General features: G+C 37.1%; 1 protein-coding gene across 1 annotated transcript in view; it reads right to left on the bottom strand.

Moving 5' to 3' along the window:
* The window catches only part of FRG1 (FSHD region gene 1), a 28,131-nt gene extending 4,993 nt beyond the window's left edge, over positions 1-23,138 (bottom strand). Inside the window, exons 1-6 of the mRNA XM_063077356.1 lie at positions 22,903-23,138; positions 20,742-20,812; positions 7,923-8,048; positions 7,086-7,143; positions 3,408-3,522; positions 539-643 (exon numbers count right to left, since the gene is read on the bottom strand). Of these exons, the coding sequence (XP_062933426.1) occupies positions 539-643; positions 3,408-3,522; positions 7,086-7,143; positions 7,923-8,048; positions 20,742-20,812; positions 22,903-22,964 (537 nt within the window). The 5' untranslated portion in view covers positions 22,965-23,138. The remainder of the gene's footprint in view (positions 1-538; positions 644-3,407; positions 3,523-7,085; positions 7,144-7,922; positions 8,049-20,741; positions 20,813-22,902) is intronic.
* Between the last annotated feature and the right edge of the window lie 1,758 nt (positions 23,139-24,896).

Raw genomic sequence — 24,896 nt, 5'->3', positions numbered from 1 at the left:
ATTTTGAATATGAATACATTATATATTGAAAAAATTAAATTTTAAAATGCAGGTAAGAAAAAAAGAAAACATGCTTACAAAGCACATGGCACTACTCAGGAAATGACACTAATACATGGAGATAATAGCAAGGTAGCTTGTAGATACAGTAATTTCTCTACTACATTGTGCAAACAACCCATCAATTATGGAATTTACAATGAAAAATAAAGTCTATTTTTTTTTTTTTTTTTTTTAAAAAGATGACTGGTAAGGGGATCTTAACCCTTGACTTGGTGTTGTCAGCACCACACTCAGCCAGTGAGCGAACCGGCCATCCGTATATGGGATCCGAACCCAGGGCCTTGGTGTTATCAGCACCGCACTCTCCCGAGTGAGCCACAGGCCGGCCCAAAAAAATAAAGTCTATTTGGATCATCAAATTATAAAAAGCTACTAATTAGTCTTTAAAATGACAGTAAATGACAATTCAATATTTTAAAGAAAGGGAGTCACATCACATATGTAACATTAGTCTACAGAATAATGTCATGATTACCTTTATCATTTCTTCTTCTCCTGCTGTTTTACTTTTTGCTTCTATATCACCTGCTTCATTGCATCTAATAAAGCAGCTATTTGAGGCCAGTAAAGCCATTTTCCCCTAAATAAAACAAAATACCAAGAAAAAATAGAGCTATGAGAATATCTGCAGAAGAAATCTTAAGTCTTTAGAGTAAATTAATTTTTTCTCCCTGGTTCTAAAATCAGGAAAAATAATTTGGAGAAAACCTGAAAAATACAACCCTCCCCCCAACAAATCCAGGAAAAAACCCCCAAATCTCCTATAATCTTACTACTCAAAGATTACCACAATAAACATTTTTAGTATATTCTTCTAGTAGGACTAAATACTAACCAGATGAAATAGGCTAGAATTGTTTCCTGTGGCCTAAAAGATCTACTGGGGATATTTAGCTCAGTTTAACTCCATTATTAGAAAATATAAAAAGATATTGTACAAAAGCTAGCCTTTGTTGTCTGTGAATTTAATAATCATGCCTGAGGGACTTTTGTGTGTGGAACAAAACATTCATATTCTTTTTAATTGTTTAATACTTGATATATTACACTGATTTCTATTCAACAAAACTTTGGAAACTAATTTTCTTGTCTACATAAACCTGGATTATAAATTTGATTAATTAAATTCCCTTAACAAATTTAAGATTTAATTACAATTTGTATTTGGTTGATTCTTTTGGAAAACTTGGAATACCTTAAACATCAGACAAAATATTCACAAATAAAATAACTACAAAATGTATTAATAATCTTATCTCATATCCAGTTAGAAAAGTGCTAATATCACGAATTTGATTTGATTTCTTTGTTTTATATGCATTTTTTTAAATTGGTTATGAATATTCATGGAGTACAAAGCTGATTGTCACCACTTGTGCCCAAGATGTGATGGCTAGATCAATACTGGCAGCATGCCTATTACCACAAGTTGTGATTATAACCCGTGTCCCCCACCCAACTATCCCTGACCCCCCTCCCCATCTGCCTTTCCCCACTTCACTTTGTATTCCTAGGTATATTCTCTCCCTCTGCAAGTTCAACGCAGCACTGTGGTCTTTCTTTCCTTCTTTCTTTCTCTCTTAGCTCCCACTTATGATTTCTCATTTGTGGCAGGGACTGGATTGTCTATCCCTTGGTGACTCTTGGTGAGCACTGGGATATGGCTGTATGGTTGAAGGTGATTTAAATCTGTGCTGCTGATCATTCAGCTGAATCCCTTTTTCCGATACAGTTTTACTTGTTACAATTAAGTCTCTCATTCATTAAAGCTTTAAAACTTAGTGTCTCTCCTAAAAATAAAATGAAATAAACTTTCTTAAAGTTTTATACCGCTGGTAATATCTAACAAATCCTGGCCATATGATATATTGACCTATTCTGTTGGTATAATTTTTATTATAAGTATCTCATTATAAATTAGTATGATCATCTAGAAGGGGTTGTAACCCATTAGTAAGCATGAAATCAATCTAGGGGTTCCTGGCCAGTACTGAAAAAAAAAAAAAAAATAGGCATAAGAAAAGGGGTAAAGTAGAATAAAAAATATCAGAGTGCATAACAAATAGATAAATAAGTACTGTTAAATAAAACTCTTGCTTTAGTTATATATGTGTGTATTGGGCTGTAATGTAAAATGTACTTCTTCGGGGTTGGGATCAAAATAGTCTGAAAATCACTTGACTCAGGGACTTTTATCCTAGGGGATGAGGAAATGAGTTTAAGCAATTACCTCCTTTTTGGGGGATGTTTGGCTAATTTATTACCTTGGAAAACACTGTTGAATCTTATCTTCAATTTGTTATTGTATATCACAGGTTGAGTATTCTCATCTGAAATGCTTAGAAACAGAAGTGTATCGAATTTTAGATTTTTTCTGATTTTGGGATATTTGCAGATAATCAACTTGTTGAATAACCATAATTTGAAAATCTGAAACACTTCGATGAGCATTTTCTTTGAGCATCACATCAGTACTCAAAAAGTTTCGGATTTTGTAGGATTTTGAATTTTGGATTTTCAGATTAGGGAGGCTAAGCCTGTATGGTGCTTCTCAACTACTGAACTTCTCTTTAACTTGGTTGCTCTACTTGCTGTCCACTGGTCCTTACTGTTCTTGAAATAGCATCTACTTTTTGGAGCCTATTTAGCTCTCGCATATTTTGGGGTTCAATCTTTACTGCTTGCATAAATAGAAAGAGGAATTATGTATTCCATATCAACAAACACAGACTTAAAATATTCATATATTGCAAACTACAAAAATTAATATAGTAATACTTCTTTTGTATTAAAACTGTCTTTTTCTACACTATTTGCTTTCCTGTTTGAGTTTCATTATAATCTCAAAGAGTTTTATACACTAAATTTATTTCAATGAACCATAATCACTATTATTTATTATTTTATGCACAAATTGTTACAACTTGGTCAGTGGCCATCCTCTTAGCTTGCTCTACTGTCCTCTTACTATAGTCCCTAACGTTTTTGAAAGCATCCATGATTTCTGCTAAGAAGAAGACAGTGCTGAACTATCCAGTTTGACTATCCCAAGACTTAAAATTAACTATCATCTACAGAGTCCTGGTTCTTTAATAAAAAATAAGAGAGACCCACAGCTAGGTACCAAGGGTATACAGAAATGATGGTGGGCAAAAGTACTACTGCAATTCTTGTTGCATTATCTTTCGAGATCTTTTTAAGGTTATTTCATTTTTTTTCTGAAATTTAATATATATTATTACACCCTATTTTTTTCTTTTGTGTTTTAAGAAAACATGCTCTCACTGACTGTTAGCATTCTCTTACACCAGCAGGAAGCTTTGATAAACAATAATAGCACTTACATCTTGAAAAACTGGTTCCCACTGTTCCCTTGGTCCAATTGCATCCGAGCGCCCGACGACAAGTCCATCTGAATTTATACCAAGATATTTTCCATAGCCAGATTTCAAGGCAATTCTTCAGATTAATAAAATAGATAAATATTAAAAACCAAGAGAAAGAAAATTAAATGTGAAACATAAAAACTATGTGTGAGAACATGCATGTGTGTATATATATGTATGTATATAAATCAGACTAGATGTATTACAAGTATTTAAAAGCCACCTGTGGCTAACTGCTGCCATATTAAACAGTGCAGTTATGTATACATACACACACACACAATTTTATATTCTGCTTGATAATATAAGCAGTATATAGTATCTTATATTACACACTAAAAAGCGAACATTTTTCAAGTACATTATTCTTCAAATATACTACTTTTAATAAATATATAATGGTCTATTATAGATACATTAAAGTTTACTTTTTCTATTATAAATAGTCCTGCTGATATCTTTTCTGTACATAAATTGCTGATGTATTCTTAGAAGAGATTCCTAGAAGGGAAATTACTAGATTGAAGGGTATCAGCTTTAAAGCTCCAATTACGTGCTGTTGAACTGCTTTCCAGAAAAAGCTTACCAACTTAACACTTTCATCTCCAACTAGGAGAGTAACTGTTTTACTGTAGACTTTTTTTTTTTAACATTATGCCTCTTTTTTTTTTAATACTGGAAAATCTGATATGGAAAAAACAGTATCCTATTTAATCTGCATTTTAATTATTAGAGTGACATTTATATTTCTTCTCTTTTTCTTTTTAGTTTTTAAATTATTTGGTTATGTTCCTTGTCCATTTTTGTGATGGGGCCCATTTTTCTATTGGGGTCATTAATATTATAAATTCCGTATATGCATAAGAAGAACAACTCATTTTCTGTTACAGCTGATGCAACATTTTCCTCATTTGCCTATTTCATTAGTTTAAAATGGTTTCTTTCTGTTTATAACTTTAAAGAAGTTTGTGTCTATTAATTTTTTTCTTCCTCTGCTTTTACTCTTTAAAATTCTTCACCATACTTAACAGACTTTCAAATGATTGATAGAAATAATGCTCTTAAATCAAAAACAATAAAAAAAGACAAAGAAGGTCATTATATAATGACAAAGAGATCTATCCAATAAGAACACATAACAATCAGAAATATGTACACACCCAACATCAGAGCACCTAGATATACAAAGCAAACACTATCAGACCTAAAGAGAGAGACAGACCCCCAATATAATCACAGGTGGGGATCTCAACACCCCTCTCTCAACACTGGACAGATCACGTAAGTAACAAATCAACAGAGAAACACAGGACTTAAGGTACACTTTAGACCAATGGCATTTGTCAGATATCTATAGAACATTTCATCCAACAACTACAGAATATACTTACTTCTTATCAGCAAATGGAACATTCTCCAGAACAGACCACATTAGGTCACAAATCAAGTCTCAACAAATTTAAAATCATTGCAATCATTTCAAGTATCTTTTCAGACCAGAATGGATTAAAACCAGAAATCACTTAACTAATGAAACTTCAGTAACTATACAAATTCATAGAAATTAAACAACATGCTCCTCAATGACCTATGTGTCGAAGAAGAAATTAAACAGGAAATCAAAAAATTTCTTGAAACTAATGAAAATGAATACATATCATACTAAAACCTGTGTGATAGGCAAAAGCAGTACTAAGAGATAAGTTTATTGCAATAAATGCTTACATGAAAAGAACAGAGAGACTTCAAATAAACACCCTAATGTTACACCTCAAAGAACTAGAAAAACAAGAATAATCTAATCCCAAAATTAGTAGACGGAAAGAAATAATTAATGTAAGAGCAGGATTAAGTGACATAGAGACCAAAAAAAGATACAAAAGATCAACCAAATGAAATGGGGTTTTTCTGAGAAGATAAACAAAATAAACAAATCATTAGCTAGGCTAACTAAAAAAAAAAGGCAGAAGATCGAAATAACAAAAATCAGAAATGAAAAAGGAAACATTACAACTGATACCACAGAAATACAAAGAATCATTAAAGACTATTATAAGTAACTATATACCAACAAATTTGAAAACCTAGACGAAAATCTGGATAAATTTCTGGACACATACAAACTACTGAGACTGAACCAAGAAGAAACAGAAAACCTGAACAGACTGATAACAAGCAACGAGACTGAAGCAGTAATCCGCAGTCTCCCAACAAAGAAAAGCCCAGGACTGGATAGCTTCGCTGCTAAATTCTACCAAACCTTCGAAGAGGAATTAAATACAATTCTTTTCAAACTATTCCAAAAAATTGAAATAGAAGCCACGCTCCCAAACACATTCTATGAGGCCAGCATCACCCCGATACCAAACTAGACAAAAATACAACAACAAAAAAGAAAACTACAGGCCAATATCCTTGATGAACACAGACATAAATATCCTCAACAATATATTAGCAAACAGAATACAGCAGCACATCAAAAAGATTATGCACCATGATCAAGTGGGATTCATCTCAGGGATGCAAGTCAACATATGCAAGTCAATAAATGTGATACACCACATCAACAAAATCAAGGACAAAACCTATATGATCATCTCATTAGATGCAGAAAAAGCATTTGACAAAATTCAACATCCCTTCCTGATAAAGATTCTCAACAAATTAGGTATAGAAGGAAAGTATCTCAACACAATAAAAGCCACATATGACAAACCCACTGCCAATATCATCCTGAAGAACAGGAAAAAGACAAGCATGCCTACTCTCACCACTCCTATTTAACATAGTATTGGAAGTACTAGTCAAAGAGCTCAGGCAAGAGAAAGAAAGAAAGGTCATCCAAATTGGAAAAGAGTATGTCAAATTGTCCCTATTTGCAAATGATATGAAAAACCTAAAGACTCTACTTGATGTGATTTTTTAAAAAAAAATTATGATTTCTATTTTTTACCTTGATGGTAGAACTGACTTTATACTCATTTACAGATTAATGATAATATACAAATTATCATGTTGATGTAGGCAATTACTAGTATTCTGAAATTCAATTTCTATATCTACTACTCAAAGTGTTATCTGTACTTCTGTACTGTGAGGATAAAAAAGGTCAACTTATAAAATGATTGTAAAATTAGTAAGCAAAATATTCTTTTGGTTTTTATGACTATGCAACATTCTCTGCTGGTTTTAACAATATTCCTTTCCTTTATCCTCGTTTGTCTTTGACTTTTGACCTGTGAATTTCTATATCATTGGGACACTGAACCAAGTTTTGTCTTACCATTTTATTTGGCCTATGACATTATTAATCTTCATTTTTTTAACTTACACATTATTTGCAGCCTTGTATTGTACATTGATAAAAATCATAGTGTATACTTTATATCTGGAGCTTTACTTCTTTTCTAAAACCACAATTATTACAAATCTAATTTAACAATACCTAAATATTTACTGGTTAGATAAATAACATATTTTTGAAATGTCACAAAATCTACTTTTCAAAAAATCATTTTGTTTTTAAATCAAAATTACCCTGTGGGCTTAAGTTAACTTGATATTGGAATTTTTTAATGAACAAAATTATATTTAAAAAATTAAAAGGTTACTAATTATAGTTCAACTCAAGCTTACCTGGAATCAGACAATTTGACAGCAGTAAACTGCTCTGGAGGACTAGGGCCCTCATCAACTACAGGAGAAAAAACATTTAAAAATAAATTTGGCATTTGCTATAAATATACATGTAAAGATATTCTTTTGCTTTAAAAATGTAGCTTTTTAATTTTAAAATGAAATGTCAAGAATAATATGACATAATTATAACAATACAGTATCCATAGTATCAAAATCTATTTTATCTTCTTATAACTACAGTGCTAGTTCTATATACTTAATAAGATAGATTGGCATGATGCTTATTTAGTCAATTCCAAAATATTTTCTCCTTGTGTTTTAAGATACAGTACATAAAAAAAAAAACAAATGAAAACTAAATGCTTTTATTTACTCAATGGATGGCCATTCCGACCAAATGATACTGCTTTTTACCTTCTAATAACTTCACACCTCATTAATGCTTACTCTGATGGGCTAAAGAGAGTGAGAGTGTTAAATACACCCAGGTTAGTTTTGGCGAAGGTCTGAAGGAGAAGCAAATTCAGAACTCTGACTCAACTAGGTTTTCTTTTTTCTTTCCACTTACTATTTCAATTATTTATGTTGTTATTGATTACCACAGATACTCTTCTGGAACTATATAGAATGTTTCCAATGCTTATACCAGCAAGAGGGAGTTGCCAATAGTTGGTTAATACTGAGGAAGGAAAATAATGGAAGTGCTAAATGCAGTAGCTGCATTCCTTTGGAATATGCTTGAGACTAGTTAGAATCTGGCCTAAGTGAATGAATGTCATAAAAGATACAGTTTAAGTAGCCTTTTCCCTTCCATTGTTTCTACCAGATACAAACCTTCTTTATGTGGAGCTCCCAGTGTAAAAAGACCATTGTCAAGTGCATGTATATAGGTTCCTTTATCCATTTCAATGGCTATGGTTCCTGAAATTTCACCAAAGTTTGTTACTGTCCACCAGATTCCTAAAAAATAAAATCAATATTTAAACTTTATTTTTTAGATTTAACACAAGGTTCCTTTTTCTTATTATAACTTATTTTTAAAAAGTTTTTATGTTGCAGTTGTAAGAAATACTATAGAAAGATCTCATATACCTTTTATTCACTTTCTCCCAATGGCAATGTCTTGCATAATTATTATACAATGTCAAAATTAAGAAACAGACATTGATATAATCCATGAACCTTATTCAGATATCACCAGTTTTATTACATGCATTCATTTCCATGTATGTGTGTAGATTCATGTGCCTACTGCCACAGTCAAGATTAGGTTTTTTTTATTATTTATTTATTTATTTATTTTTTGAAGTTTATTTATTTATTAATATCATTATTATTATTTTTACATTCTATGATGTTGCAGAGCAGTTGGGGGGAGGGTGAGAGGGGAAATGGGAAGGAAATAGGGTGGGAGGAGGAAGGAGGAGGGGCAGGGTTGAGGCCTGTGGCAACCCCTCATTCCTGCAGGAGAGACCAGGGGGCTTCCAGTGGTGGCTTGGTCATTACTGGGCTGGGTGCAGATGTCAGAGGGGTGTGGCTGAAGCCCTCACCCCCAACCACCCCAGCTTAGGAGCCTGGGGCACGTCTTGCAGTCGCTGCTGGGCTGGTTGCAGGTATTGGGGGGCATGGCTAAGGCCCTTGGCCCCCAATGCCCCAGCTTGGGAGAGCCCAGGGTGCTTCCTACGGTGGCTTGGTGGTCATTGCTGGGCTGGTTGGGGGTGCTGGGGGGGCATGGCCCTGGACTTAGGCACCCCACTGCCCCGGCTTGGTGGTTGTTGCTGGGCTGGTTGTGTGTGGGGGAAAGCGTGGCTGAGGCCCTCAGCTCCCCACTCTTGGGACTGGTTGAGGGTGTTGGGGGGCATGGCTGAGGACCCCAGCCCTCCACTCTCCCTGGCTTGGTAGCCCAGGGGACTTCCAGTCTTCTAGGTTTTATATGTGTTCTTTGGTGATGTGAGACCTTTACTAGTTAATATCAAACTTTGTGTCTTGTCTGTGGGTATTTTTTTTTTCTTCCTGTTCTGTGTTAGATTATTTGCTGTTCCCACCAATTAAACTCTGCACTGGAACTTATTGTTGTCATTTGCTTACTTTTAAAATGGGGGAACTTCCTGTGGGGACCAGTATTTGAGCTCTGTGGTCGAGCTAAACTGCTGCTTTGCTGCTGATTCCCTGGGGAAGGCTTTTTGTGCAGCTCAGGTTTTAATGGTTGACTTCATAGGTACTTCTGGGTTTTGTGAATTCTGGCACACCTGGGTTGTATAGAAACTCTGGTCTGGGCCTGAGTCTTTTCAGCAAACTGCACCCCCTGCAGTTTGGTATTCCTGACCCATCTCCACTTTGTGGTCCTATGCTGATTGGGGGGCAGATCAGCTGTCCTCGCTGTGCCCCACTGTTCTCCTGGTGGGCCTGTCTCCCCCACTGCCTGTGCTCCAAACACTTCCCATGGGATGGGCTGTGTGCCATCCCTTGTGATGACTCACTGGCCTCTGAGTGGCTCCTTTTTTCAGTTGTTGTGGCTCCTTGCCTCTATGTCAGTCTACAGGAACCTTATTAGTAGCCTTGCTGTCCTGGGGGCCACCAAGGCCCTCTTCTCCCCTGCCACCTCCAAGCAACTTCATCTGAAGGGCACAGCTGCGGCTTTTGCCAGCTCCTGCTCTGTGCGCTCACCAGCTCCAACCTTGAAGCAGACAGGGCTTGAAATGGTGGGAGCAGTCCCTTCTTCCTCTCTTCATGGCTTCTGCCTTCATGCACTCCGTAGGTATCTCTTCCTCTTCCTCTGAGCTCTAGAGGCCTCAGCTTGGCTGTTGTTGTTTTTTAACAGCTGGAAATTGGTTGATTTGTGGGAGAGAGTGATGCTGGGGACTGCCTATTCTGCCATCTTGACTGGAAGCCAAGATTAGTTTTTTTAAAAGATATAAAATAGCAATAGATTTGAAGGTTCAAAATGATATACAGAGAAATGATCTCCCTCATTCCAGACCCCACTCATCCATCTATGCCTGCTTTCTAGAGGCAATGTCTATTATAACCTGTTTCTTACATACTCCTACGGAAAGACTTTCCAGTATAGCAGTCTTAACTATGACTGATTAGAAGCAAAATGAGCAGAATCTATGTACACTAATGTTTAATTCACCAACAGAAATGTGAAATTTGAGGGCTAAGTTACTTAAGCAGTCACTGCAAAAGTTTATATTTTATTTTAATTTTTTTTCTGTGTTTATATTTTATTTACTGTGTACAATATGTTTTGAAGTACATATACATTGTGGAATGACTAAATCAAGCTAATTAACACATGCATTACCTCACATACTTATTTCTTGCAGTAGGAGCACAAAAATCTACTCTCAGCAACTTTCGCGATTATAACACATTGTAATTAATTGTAATCACCATGTTGTACAATAGATCTCTTAAACTTATTACTCTTATCTAACTGTAATTTTTTATTCTTTTACTAACATCTCTCCACTGCCCGTTCACCCAGTTCCTGGTAACCACCATTCTACTCTCTACCTCTGCGAGTTCAACTCTTTTAGATTCCACATTTAAGTGAGATCATGCTGTAGTTGTCTTTCTGTGCCTGGCTTACTTCACTTAACATAATATCCTCCAGGTTCATCCATGTTGTTGCAATGACAGGATTTCTTTCTTTTTTTAAGGCTGAATAGTATTTTATTGCATGTATATACTATATTTTCTTTATCCACTCATCCACTGATGAACACTTAGGTTGATTCCATATTTTGGCTATTGTGAATAATGTCTCAATGAACATGGAAGTGGAGATATCTCTTCGAAATACTGATTTCTTTTCCTTTGGATATATACCCAGAAGTGGGATTGATGGATCATGCAGTAGTTCTATTTTTAATTCATTGAGGAGCCCTAACACTGTTTTCCATAATAGCTATACTAATTTACATTTCCAATAACAGTGTGCAAGGGTTCCCTTTTCTCCACAGCCTTGCCAAGACTTGTTATAATTAGTCTTTTTGATAATAACAATTACAATTCTTTGAAGTTGATACAACAAGTAAAGAGAAAGAACATTGTTAGGAGGGAGGGGGGGAGGAGGAGGAGGGAGGGGAGAGGGAGGAGGGAGGGGGAGAGGGAGGAGGGAGGGGGAGAGGGAGGAGGGAGGAGAGAGGGAGGAGGGAGGGGGAGGGAGGAGGGAGGGGGGAGGGAGGTTTCGGTGATGGGCCACCACATTGTATATTGACAAAATAAAATTAAATTAAAAAAAAACACAAAAAACCCAGCATGTTACTGGCATAAAAACAAACACATAGACTAAAGGAAGAGAACAGAGAGCCCAGAAGTAAATCCCCTCATCTACAGTCAGTCAATTTTTGACAGCACTGCCAAGAACACAGAATGGGGAAAGGACAGGCTCTTCAATAAGTGGTGTTGGAACAACTTGATATCCACATGCAGAGGAATGAAATTAAACCATCAACTCATATATATATAGAAATCAAGTCAAAATTGATTAAAGACTTAAGATCTGAAGTCATATAATTACTAGATGAAAACAGGGGAGAAGCTCAATGACTTTGGTCTGGGCAAAGATTTATTCGGATATGTCCCCCAAAACACAGGCAATAAAAGTGCAAATAGACAAATGGGATTGCATCAAACTAAAGCTTCTGCACAGCTAAAGAAATAATCAACAGAGTTACCTACTTAACAAGAGAAAATATTTGCAAACATACATCAGATAAGGAGTTAATATCCAAAATATACAAGGAACTCAAACTCAGCTCAGTAAGAAAACAAATAACCTTATCAAAAAATGGACAAAGGAACTGAATAGACATTTCTCAAAGGAAGACATACAAGTGACCAGGAGATACAGGAAAAAAAAAATGTTCGACATCACTAATCATCAGAGGAATACAAATTAAAACCACAAGGAGATATCACTTAACACCTGTTAAAGAGCTATTATCAAAAGTTTATATTTTAATGGGACAAAAAAATGGCCTCAGATCTTCCCCTGAATTGTACTTTAGCTAGAGTAGAATGAGTCAATCATTAACTGGATATTAGAGGACATTAAGGAGTTCTCGTTAATTTTATAAGGTCTTATAATGAGATAATGTTATGTTTAAATATAAAAACAAAACAGAGGGAAGGAGAAAGATACTGGCCTTATAAAAAGTACACATTTTAAGTATTTATGCATTAAATGCCATAATATCTGTGATTTACTTTAAAATTCTCCAGAAAAAGACACATGTAGGTGTGTGTAAATGAATGAAGACTAGAAAAATATCGATAATTTCTAATGCTGGGGGTATGGGTATATGGGGGATTCATTATATTATTTTATCTACCTATATATTAGTTTGAAAATTTCCATAATAAGTTTTAAAAAATGGAGTTAATCACACTGCACAAAATTTCCTATTCAGCTAAACAGTTCAGGTCTTTCATAACTAATTTTAAATAATTAGTAAAATTTTACCTTAAATGAAGTTGGACCCTTACTTAACACCAAATACAAAAATTAACTTAAAATGGATCAAAGACATAAATGTAAGAGCTAAAACATTAAAACTCTTAGAAGAAAGCATAGTGGAAAGTCTTCATGATATTGGATTTGGCAATGATTTCTTGCATATGACATCAAAGACACAAGCAACAAAAGAAAAAATTGGACTTCAAAATTAAAAACTTTTGTGCATCAAAGACCATTATCAACAGAAAAAAAGGGAACCCAAAGAATGGAGAAATTATTTGAAAATCACATGTATGATAAGAAGCTAATATCCAGAATTACAACACAATTAAAAAATGAGCAATGGACTTGGAATAGACATTTTCCCAAAGCAGACATACAAATGGTCAATAAGCACATGAAAAGATGGTCAACATCACACTGGGGATACGCAAATCAAAACCATAACTAGACACCACTTCACACACATTTGGATGGCTACTAGCAAAAAAGAAGTGTTGGCAAGGATGTGGAGAAATTAAAACCCTGTGCACTGATGGTGGGAATGTAAAATGGTGTAGCTGCTGTGGAAAACAGTATGTTGGATACTTAAAAAATCAAAAACAGAATTACCACATGATCCACAAATTCCACTTCTGGGTATATATCCAAAAGAACTGAAAACAGCGCCTTGAAGAGATATAATGTTCACAACAGCATTATTCACTATAGCCAAAAAGGTGGAGGCAACCCGTGTCCACTGACAGATGAATGAATAAACAAAATGTGGTACATACATACAATGAAAAATTATTCAGCCATACAAGGAAGGAAATTCTGACACATGTTACAACATGGATGAAACTTGAAGATCATACTAAGTAAAATAAGCCAGTCACAAAGAACTGTATGATTCTACTCACATGAGGTAGTTAGGAAATTCACAGAGACAGAAAGTACAACGGTGGCTATCAGGGGCTGGGGAGAGGGAGAAATGGGGAACAATGTTTAATGGGGACAAAGTTTCAGTTTTGCAAGATGAAGAGTTCTGAAGATATATGGGGGTTTTGATTGTACAACATTGTGAATGTATTTCAATGCCACTGAACTGCACACCTAAAAATGGCTAAAATGGCAAATTTTTAATGTATACTTTACCACACACAAAAAAACGAATGGAGAGAAGCAATTGAAATTTTAGCTAAAGACTACTAGAAAGCAATAAAAATAATTTAGTGAGAGATTTAGAAGATAATTTGAGTTATTAAGACTTACAGCTATAATTGTTCAGTAAAAGGAATACTGCATTTATCAGAATCATTATAAACAGACTGTGATCAGAAAATCTTTGTTAAGAGTGCCACAGTTAATTATTTAGTACACTTAATAGTAAATAAAGTAATCTTAATATAATATGTCATTAGTGGTTTGCAGATGAAGTTGTTTCTGGCAGACAAGTTTTTCAAAATTTTCACACTCTGCCATGTAGGAAAGTGATACAATAACATTATTTATAAAATTTTGAACTGATAAAGATCTTACCTTGAGCAGATGCCAGTTTTTTTCTCCTGAGATTTCATAGAATGAGAAGGCTAAACATTGTATCATTAGGAATTAAATACGAACTATTTTGACTATATTCTGCAAGTGGCTCACAATCAAAGCTAAGAAGTCTCATACACTTAACATGCTTAATGACTAGAGTAATATAACATAATTCTTGCCAGTATCACCCCGAGGGTTTTGGCTGTAAAAAAAAAAAAAAAAAAAAAAAAAAAAGTAGTGGACACTGAGAATAGTGGAAACTGAAGTTGCCTTTCTCTAAGTCAGGTTATAGCTCAAGCTATGTTTATATGTGGCAGACACCTAAGCTGCATCTGAGAATCCATCCTAAAACATTATTTGCTATTTTTAAAAACAAAACATAGAGACATGTTTAAAGTTATATCCTTTTGAACCTTACACAGACTGTTAGATGTTCCTGCTGTGTAGTCTCACAACATATAACAATGCTTGTCACACATCACAGATTTTTACTTAACTATTTAGAAAATATGGTCTGTGAGGGTGGGGACCAGATCTACCTTGTTTAAGGCCATCTGGCACAGAGAAGGAGGTACTGTAACACATGCTTTCAAAATATCAAATGGATGAATGACCAGGTGTAAAAGTCACTGCAGCTGATTAAATACTGTCATGGTATATCAACTCTTCCCAGTATTTTTTTTTTTTTTTTGTCCTTTTTTTTTGTGACCGCGCTCAGCCAGTGAGTGCACCGGCCATCCCTATGTAGGATCCGAACCCGCAGCGGGAGCGCTGCTGCTCTCCCGAGTGAGCCACGGGGTCGGCCCAACTCTTTCCAGTATTAAGGCTACTGCAGATACTAACGGCTGAGGAGGGACCTATATTTCCAGAGGCCTCTCTTCGTGGTTAATCTGCTCCCCAGAGCTGCTCACAGCCTCCTGTTGATGCTCACACATCTATCAATCCCTGACGTGGTGATACAGTTGAGAGGCTGTGTGACAGTTTACCTCACCTTCTGACTGACCACGTGCCTCCAACTGAAGGGTTCCCTTAAATCTCTATCATCATTATGCACTTGGCACAAAGGGACCATATATCTTAGCTTTGGAAATGGAATTTTCTTCCCCAATCACACTGTAGCCTAAGTACTCTTCACAGAGCTTCTGCTTACCCAGAGCTTACTTGGCTTTTGTTCCAGGGAAAACAAGTATCTAGGAGTTTCACAAACTATGCTATTATAAGTTTAGTTACTTCCAAATCTAGCAGAGCTCACTGAAACCATCTCCTTACAGAGATGCTCTTATTTATTACTGCCCGACTTGATATTCTGCATGTGAAAGGCAGTATTTCTTTCATCCTATTTAGCAATCCACTCTGGCTTTACGTCTTCCCTTCAGATCCTGTGTGGAACCAACAGAACTCAGCTTTAAAAAATTAAAAAGCTTTTTTCTTTTTCTTCAAAAACAGGCATATGCTTACTTACATATTGAGCTTGGAAAATCCATAATGTAAAAGAAGGTGGGAGGACAAAGAGAGAGACACAGAAAGACTTCCTCTACCAGCAAAGATAGAATAACTGGTTCTGGACTTGCCCTCCTACCATGCACAACTAAGAAACTGGACAGAATATCTGAGAAAACTCTGAGAAAACTGTTTTCAGGTACTGGAACACAGGAAGAGTAGGACTGCAATCTTTAAGAAAAGAGAAACACAGGTGGCGAGTAAACCTCGTATTGGCTTTGGTTTTCCACCTCTTAATGGCAGTTTCTTGACCACAGGGCAGGGAGGTGAAGCCCCAGAAGAAAGAGGCAATCTCACCAAACTGAGACCTGAAGTGACTAGAATTTCCAGAGCGAGGTACCGGAGAAGAGAGAACTACACAGAAGTTAGGGGTCCGAAAGAATATGCGAGGGTTCTCTGCAGGTCTTTGCCCAAGGGCTGGCCTGTGCATGTGCTGAGCAGACTTCACAAGGTACAGCAGAGTGGCTGCTGCTACTGAGAGCTGACTGGAGATACCAGAGGTCACATGAATTTAGGCGATGCTAGACTGGAGAGATATCACCTTGAGCATTTGGTTGAGGCCCCATGAGACCCATTTCCTAGAATAAAAGCCACAGTCTAAGTCTAAAGGCAAAACCAAACAGCCCCTGAACAAAATTCCTGAATTAACCAGTGAATTACAAAATTCACTGGTTAATTCTATCAAACATTTAAAACCCTGAACAAAATTAAGAACAAAAAACAAACAAAAACCAAGCTTAACAGAAGCAAAAAGATCTTCAGATAATTTAACTACATGTCAAGACAAGGAATATTATCAGATACAAAATGGGCATTTTATTAAAATAAAAGGTTGAATTCTTAAGGAAGATCTAACAATCCTAAATGTGTATGCACCTTATAAGAGAGTTTCAAAATACTTTAAGCAAAAACAAATACAGAATTATAGTTGGAGATTTTAATGCAACTCTCTCAGTAAACTGTAGAACTGATCAAAAATCATTTTTAAATAACCCATTGGTCAAAGAAAAAAATCACAAGGAAAATTAGAGAATATTTTGAACTGAATGAAAATGAAAACATCAAAATTTGTGGGATGTAGCTAAAGGGGTATGAAGGGATTCTAAACTCCCACCTTAAGGAGCTATTAAAAAGAGCAAAGTAAACCATAAGTAGAAAGGAAATAATAAAGACCAGAAATAAATGAAATAGAAAATGAACAAACAGTAGAGAAAATAAATGATAGCAAAAGATGAATCTTATAAAGATCAGCAAATTGGTAAACCTCCAACTAGACTGACTGATCTGAGAAAAAAAAAAAAAGCAAAAGCATAAATGGCCAATATGAGGAATGAATGAAGAGATCATAATACATATTCTACAGATATTACAAAGATAATAAGGGAATATCTTGAACAATTATACAATTATATGCAAATAAATTCAACTTACATGAAATAAAAATTTTCTTAAAAGATACAAATTACCAAAAGCAACACAATAGAAAATCTGAAAATATCTATTAAAGAAATTTAATTCAAAGTTAAAAATTTATCCACAAAAAACAAAACTAAATAAAACAAAACCCTCTAGAGCCAGATTACTTCAGTGGTTAATTCTATCAAACATTTAAAGAGGAATAATGTTGATCTTACACAGCTGTGTCCAAAAATAGGGATGGGGAGAGAACTTCACAGTTCATTTTATGAGACCAATATTACCTTGATACCCAAACCAAATAAAAACATTACCAGAAAAGGAAACAAAAATCCAAAATTTTCATCAACACAGATGTAGAAATCCTTGGGAAAAAAAATTAGAAATCAAATCCAGCAATGTACCAAAGGACAACAAGTCATAACCAAGTAGGGTGTTTTTTAGGAATCTGAAGTTGGTTTAAGACTTGAAAATAAAACCAAAGCAATTCATTGGCAGAATAAATGAAGAAAGTCATATAATCAAATCAACAGAGGCAGAAAAAAGCATTTGGCAGAATTAAACAACTTATAATTAAAGCTCCCAGGAAACTAAATTTAAAAGGAAAAGTCCTCATTTTGATAAAATGTATCTATGAATACCCTACAGCTGATACCATACTATATGGTGGACGACTAAAAGCTTTCTGTCTAAGATTCGGAATGAATGAGGCAAATATGTTTATTCTTATCACTTCTGTTCAACTATTATAGAAGTCCTGGCTAGTATGGTAAAGCAATAAAAAGAAATAAAAGACACAAAGATTGGAAAGGAAGAAGTAAAACTATAGACATAGGAAACACGACTGCAGATTTCTTAGTTTTCTTTATAACAAAACAAAATACTAGAAATAATAAGTAAATTTAACAATGTCTCAGATTACAAGGTCAATATACAAAAATCAATTATATATATGCTGACAGCAAACATTGGAAAATAAAATTAAAAAATTCTATTTACAATAATGGAAAATTATAAAATACTTAAGAATAAATTTTAAAAAGACATGCAAGACAGCTATACTGAAAATCACAAATTATTGAGACTCAGTATTGTTAAGATGTTGATTTTCCTCAGAAATTGATTTTCCTCAATATTATTAAGAGGTTGAATGATCTAGATTCAATACAATTCCCCCAGAAACAGGCTTTATTGTAGAAATTAGTAAATTGATTCTAAAATTTATATGGAAACTTAAAAGACCTAGAATCATTAATCTTGAAAAAAGTGCAAAGTTGGAGGACTCACACTATCTAATCTCAACACTTTCTGAAGTTACAGTGATCAAGACAAATATATCAATAGAGCAAAAGACAACTATATCAAAGGAACAGACAGAATCCAGAAATAGACCAATACATAAAAAGTCAATTAATTTTTGACAAAGATATCAAAACAGTTTAATGGGGAAAAGAAAGTCTATTCAACAGCGGTGCTGGAACAACTGGACATCAATATGAAAAAAAAAAAAAAAGAGCTTTTACACCTCTCTCACACCATGCTAAAAATGAATTTGAGATGGATGATAGATCTAATGTAAAAAATTAAACTGTGATGCCTCTAAAAGAAAATGCAGAAGAATATCTTTGTGACCTTTGGGTAAGCTAAGCTCTCTTAGATCAGAGAGATAAGCTGGTAACCATCAAAGAAAATAAAACAGGCTGGGCTTTGTTTCATTTTCACTAAAGATTTCTGCTCATCAAAAAAAAAACACCATTAAGAAAATGAAAACGCAAATCACAGACTGGTAGAAAAAACAGATAACACCATGAACTGATCATGAACTGATGGCAGGGATGTGAAGCAACCGAAACTTTAGTTCATTCTTGGTGGGAGGGTAACATGGTACAATCTCTTTAGAATTTTTGGCAGTTTTTTACATAGTTAAATATTCAGCTGTCCTTTGACACAGCAATTCCACAGCTACATATCTATCCAAGATATTTACCCTAATTTTAGAATTGTTGATTTGCTATTTCAAAAAATGGGAGATTTTCCAGAACATTAGCTTTATACCATTCCATATTCTTACATATTTTTAAAGTAACCGTAATTTATGAAGTTTCAAAATGTAACTTGCCAAGTTTTAAATGAGAAAATAATTGTATGGAAAGGATAAAAGGACTAAATGGAAAATAGGCTGGTTAAGTATGTTTGGGTCAGTTTATTTCTGGTACCATTTAGAGGCTACCTTGATGTTCTATTCTGTTTAATTAAGATTTTCATTCATTTCGCAGTTTACAAAATAATTATTTTTAATGTGAATGTACTTCCTTTAGAGACAAACAAATCACCTACTTCTACAATTAAAATACATACATGTTCAAAGAGAATAATTTGTAAAATATATGTTCTTAAATAATATTTGTCTATAGTAGGCCTTTAAAATTATATATCAGAATCTCTGGCTATTAAGTAGTCTGATGGAGCCTATTAAATGAGATTTATGTTTCTTTTCTCCTGTGCTTTGTTCTAATAATGAAGAAAAGGTGTCAATGGCATCTACTGTGTTAAAAAATAAATGGAATTTACAACTGTAAATAATATTTGAGCACTTTAACACAACTATAAATAGGTCATAAATTCCTAATTAAGAAAATATTTTAAATGGGATCTCAACAAATGTTAACTTTTCTCAGAATAAAGTATTGACCTAGACCCCCCTCCAACAACCAGGCACCCATGCCAGCACCTTGGGGCCTGCCCTGGGACCTGCAGAATGGAGAAGAGGACCGGACCCCCCTCCCACAACCAGGCACCCTGTGCCAGCACCTCGGGGCCTGCCCTGGGACCCAGGGCATGGAGAAGGGGACTGGACCTCCCTCCCACAACCAGGCACACCTCACCAGTGCCTCGAGTCCTGCCCGGGGACCTGGGGAATGCAAAAGGGGACCAGACCTCCCTCCCACAACTAGGCACACCGTGCCAGCACCTCGGGGCCTGCTGTGGACCTGAGGCATGGAGAAGGGGACCGAAACCCTGTCCCACAACCAGGCACACTGCACCAGCACCTTGGGGCAAGCCTAGGGACCCAGGGTAAGGAGCTGAGGACTGGACTCCCCTCCCAAAACCAGGCACACCGTGCCAGCGCCTCAGGACCCACTCGGGGACCCGGGGCATGGAACCGGGGATCCGACACTCTCCACAACCAGGCACACTGCCAGCACCATGGAGCAGGCCAAAAACATTTCCTCCATGTGGGTGGCCCACCACAGCCACCACAATAACCATGGCTGCCGTGAAGGCAGCTAGATGCCACAACCACCACACAGATGGTCCACCAGCTACTGGAGTGATTTGACACAAGGAGAGTCACCAGCAGAGATGAAGAAAGGAGGAGGATGTCTGTTTCCACAGAGCCCATTTCATAGTGACGGAAGAGACATCTGTTCTATGATAGTATTGGGGGACCTGAACACGCCTCTCAGCATTGCACAGATCATTTGGGCAGCAAATCAACAGAGTAACCATCATTCTTTCAGAGGGAGAGAAGAAATCTAAGGTGATTAGAAGGGGGGTGGGGGGAGGGACAGGGGGATGAGGAAGAATGAGACAAGGAGCATAAAGAATAATTATGATTTGTAACAATATATATGCTAGTAATATTGATTTGATCAACATATCTCAATGTTGAACCCCAAAAATATGTGTAATCAATTTTGATTCAATAAAACTTAAAAAAAGAATAAAGTATTGACCTGACTCACCAACAATATCAAGTTGGGTTTCTTCATCCTCTTCTCTCTTTCTCTTCTTATCTTTGCTCTTTTTCTTCTTACTACAAGAGATAATTTATATAGATGAGTTTAGATATATTGATTTGTATATTAAATATCAGAAGATGGCAAATTAAAAGTTTTTTAAGCTGTACATTGATTTATAAATTATTAATTTATGATAATTTACACTGATATATCCTCTTACTTAAAGAATTGAGAAGTTACTTCTAGCCTTGTACATACTGTGTTATAGTTAAGAGCTGACTCTTGAGAGTCAGACTGCCTGGTTTTAAATCCTGATTCTGTCACTTCTTAGCTGTGATTTTTAGAAAAGGTACTGAATCAGTAAGTCAGTTTCCCCACTTATAAAGTGAGGATAATAACTTAACCCAACTTTTAAGATTACTGTGGGAAATAAGAGTTAATATGTACCTTCACACATTGCTGGTGGGAATGTAAAATGGAGCAGCAGCTTCTTTGGAAAATAGTTTGGGATTCCTCAAAAAGTTACACACAGATTTACCATATGACCCAGCAATTCCGCTCCTAAGCATTTATACCCAAGGCAAGTGAAAATATATGCCCACACAAATACTTAGAAAAGAATATTCACAGCAGCATTATTCATAATAGCCAAAAAATGGAAACAAACCAAATGCCCATCAACTAATGAATGGATAAACAAAACATATATATCCATACAGTGAAATATTACTCATCCATAAAATGGAATGAGTACCAACTCGTGCTACAACACAGATGAACCTCCAGAGTGCTGTGCTAAGTAAAAAGAAGCCAGACACAAAGGGCCACATATTGTATGATTGCATTTATACGAAATATTCAGAACAGGTAAATCTGTATGGACAGAAAGTAGGTTGCCAGAGAATGGGAAGAGGGAAGAATGGGGTGTGTGAGACTGATTAATGGGTAAGGGGTCATTTTGGGGTGATGAAAATGTTTATCTATTAGCGGTGAACCTCGTGAATAAACTAAAAAGTACTGAATTGCACACTTTAAAAGGGTGAATTTTATGGTATATGAATTACATCTCGATAATGAAAAAGAACCCCAAGGGTGATTTTAAAAAAAGTTAATATGCAAAGGGCGTAAAACAATTCTTGGCATATAGAAAGTGCTACATACACATTATTATGATTCATAGTTATAATTACAAGAAGACATACTTGTTTACATTTTAATCATTAAGTAAATTTTTAGAAGCTAACCTCTCAGCAAATTCAGACAGTAAAATTTTCGGTTTATTCACGATTTCTTCATGATGCCAGACCCTTAGGCAGAGTTCTCAAGAGCAGTGACTTCAGCTTGCTCCTTGACATTTTCTTCCCATCTCATCTAAAAGTACCCAAAATTCTGTTCATCACTGAGACCAAGAGAAAATGCTCAATATTTGTGTGAAGAGTCAACCCCGGACAAATCCACCAGTGAACAAAGAGGTGGAGATAAGAGTGAACAGGCATCTTTCCCTAAAAAGCTAGTAATCATAAATCACCACTACAGCCTTGTCCTTGCATTTGGCTCTATTTATTCACTGCACACGTGTTATCCCATTTAATCGTCATAAGAATTCTTTTAGAGTGTAAATGAGTAAATGGAAGCTCAAAGACATTAACCAATTTGCCACAAATCACAAAATGAGTACTAACGGTGGAGTCCAGATGCGGGCCCATATCCCTGCCCAAACCCATCACCTTAACCACTACCTGCTTCAGCCCAGTTCCACTCTGCACATTATGTTTAGAAAACACAAAATCAGGAATTCGTTTTCGCGGGCAGGGAGACAACTACTAAAGGAGGTTGTTATGATCTACGTGTTGAGGCTAATGCAGACCCACGCTGCAGAAGTCTGAGGCCTTCGGGGACACACACTGTGGTTCCCGGGCTATTGGTCTCCCTCTCTTTCCTCCTCCCTTTCCAGGGAGCGACAGCGGGGCGCGTCCCTGCGGCCTGTCCCCGCTCTGCACAGGCGCCGGGCACTGAGTCGCGGTCTCCGCGCATCTGGGACAAGAGGCCAGGCCCAAGGGCCCAGAGGCTGAAAGTCGGCCCTCTGCGGCCTCCATGGGACACGCGGGGGGCGGAACATGTCAGAAAGGCACGGAAGAGTCGCCCAAACGCGGTCGGGCCTCACCTCTTGGTCTTGGTTCCTTTGAGCACGAGTTTGGTGGACTTGACATAGGAGTATTCGGCCATGGTTCTGCGGAGGCTTCCGCACAAAGAGACGGGACCCGGCTCGGGACAAAATACCTCAACGGGGGCAGGAACGGGCGGAAAAGGACCCCCTGAAAGCGTATGCAGCTGCCGGAGCGAACAAGTCCCTCCGGAGTCCCTCGCCTTTTTCACCCGAATATTGAGTCCCAAATAAAAAGTTCTACTTCCTGTTTTTACTGTCAGGAGCTACGGCCACTGCAGAGGGTCTAAATATATCAGCGTTCATTTGCTCCGTCTTGCGGAGCCCAGGCAACTGGAAACCGAGCAGGATGCGCCCCCTGGTGGACACGGCGGGTCTAACAGCCGTGGCAGGCGTCTTCTGCCACTCTCGAGACAGCCTCCTGCCAGGTCTCGGGAGCGGGCGACGATCTGGTCAGCCAGGAGGTGAAACGACTCAGTCAGGCCTCCCCGTGCTTGTCTGCAGCCGACCGGGCCTGACCGCCTGGCGAGGCCGAGGGCTGGGCCCGCTCGTGGGCGGCGAGGGCGGGTGGGTAGCGCGGAGCCCAGGGAGTAAGTCAGGGCTCTGGCCTCGACGACTTAAAAACCCATTTCAATTGCATAAACGCTTACTGTGTTGTTTTATCTAGGGAGACGTGAATAAAGTACAAGCAACACTTAGGGAGTAACATACAATATAATTAAAAGCCAAATTTGGGGCTGCAGACTTCACAAGTGCTGCAGGAGTGTGGGTGTAGGTGGGTGGGACGGTGGCATGAAGGACTAATGCAGTCAGAAGTATTTTCGCTTAGGGTGGTCTTGAGCGAGGCTGTCCTGGAGTCAGTCTCCTGAATATTTCTCCTGCCCGTTTCAATCTCTTCAACAGATTTATAATTCTTCCCCTTCCAAACCCTCTTCCATAGTGCTGCCTGAGGGATCTTTATAAAAAGAAATCCTTGGTCATTATTATTCTCCTACCTAAATCTATTAAAGGCAGCCCATTTCTTTGGGAGAGGGTCTGGGAGAGGGAGAATCCTCGCATCAGTTAATAAACTATTGATGCTCTGGCCTCTTTTCCACCACTTAACCCCTGGCACTTTAGTTCCAGTTAGACTGAATTACTGGAAAACTTAGAACACTGTGTTTGCTTCTGCTGCCTAGAATGCTGCCCTTTGCACCCACCCTCCTTTTCACTGGCCCTTTTGCAACCTTTAAGACAAACTCAGGCCTCTTTTCCTCCAAAGAAGCTACCTTTGAATGACCTCCTGTATTTTCTTAAATATCCTGCATTTCTCATGTTCTAACTTAATTGTGTACTTTTTTTAAAAATTGGGAATTGTAGCATAGTCATCCTCGTGTCACTTCTACCCTCCTCATTGCCTGCTTCGGAGTAGTCGCTGCATAAATGTCTGTTGAAGTAGGAATGTCCTAAATCCTGAAGTTAAGCTGAGAGGCGCTGAAGAGAAGGGGACAATGAGGAGTGGGACTTGACGAGAGAGGAGGCGGTGACGTAGGGGGACAGAGGGAGAAACATGGGATGGGTGGGGAAATGCATATCATGGAGGCCTTTGGAAGTCAGTTCCTTATTTACTTCTCTGTTGTCTCGGTGTGAGCCACTGTGTTTGGGGGATACAAAAGATGCTTCAGCCTCAGGGCCGGATGTTGAGGGCCTTTAAGGGACAGTGGGGATGAGGGTCAGTAGAGCACATAGGTAAAGAGTGTAGCTTCTGCAGGCAGACTTTTTGAGTGGACAAAACTTGGTCTCTCTCCATGAGCTGTATGACTTTGGGCGAGTTATTTAACCTTTGTCTATCGAAGTTTCTTCAGGTATAAAATGGGATGACCTCAATCAATATAGTAAAGCTTTTTTTTAAAAAGCCCCTGATGAATAGTAAGTGCATCATAAATATTACTATTATTTTTAGATATCAAAGGGCCTTCAGAGAGGTACAAATAAAATGTTATTGCAGGGTGTGG

This window comes from Cynocephalus volans, chromosome 13, assembly GCF_027409185.1.
Source record: "Cynocephalus volans isolate mCynVol1 chromosome 13, mCynVol1.pri, whole genome shotgun sequence".
NCBI classification, from domain to species: Eukaryota; Metazoa; Chordata; class Mammalia; order Dermoptera; family Cynocephalidae; genus Cynocephalus; species Cynocephalus volans.
The sequence above is the reverse complement of the archived record's forward strand: the minus strand, read 5'-3'. Positions and strand labels throughout refer to the sequence as shown.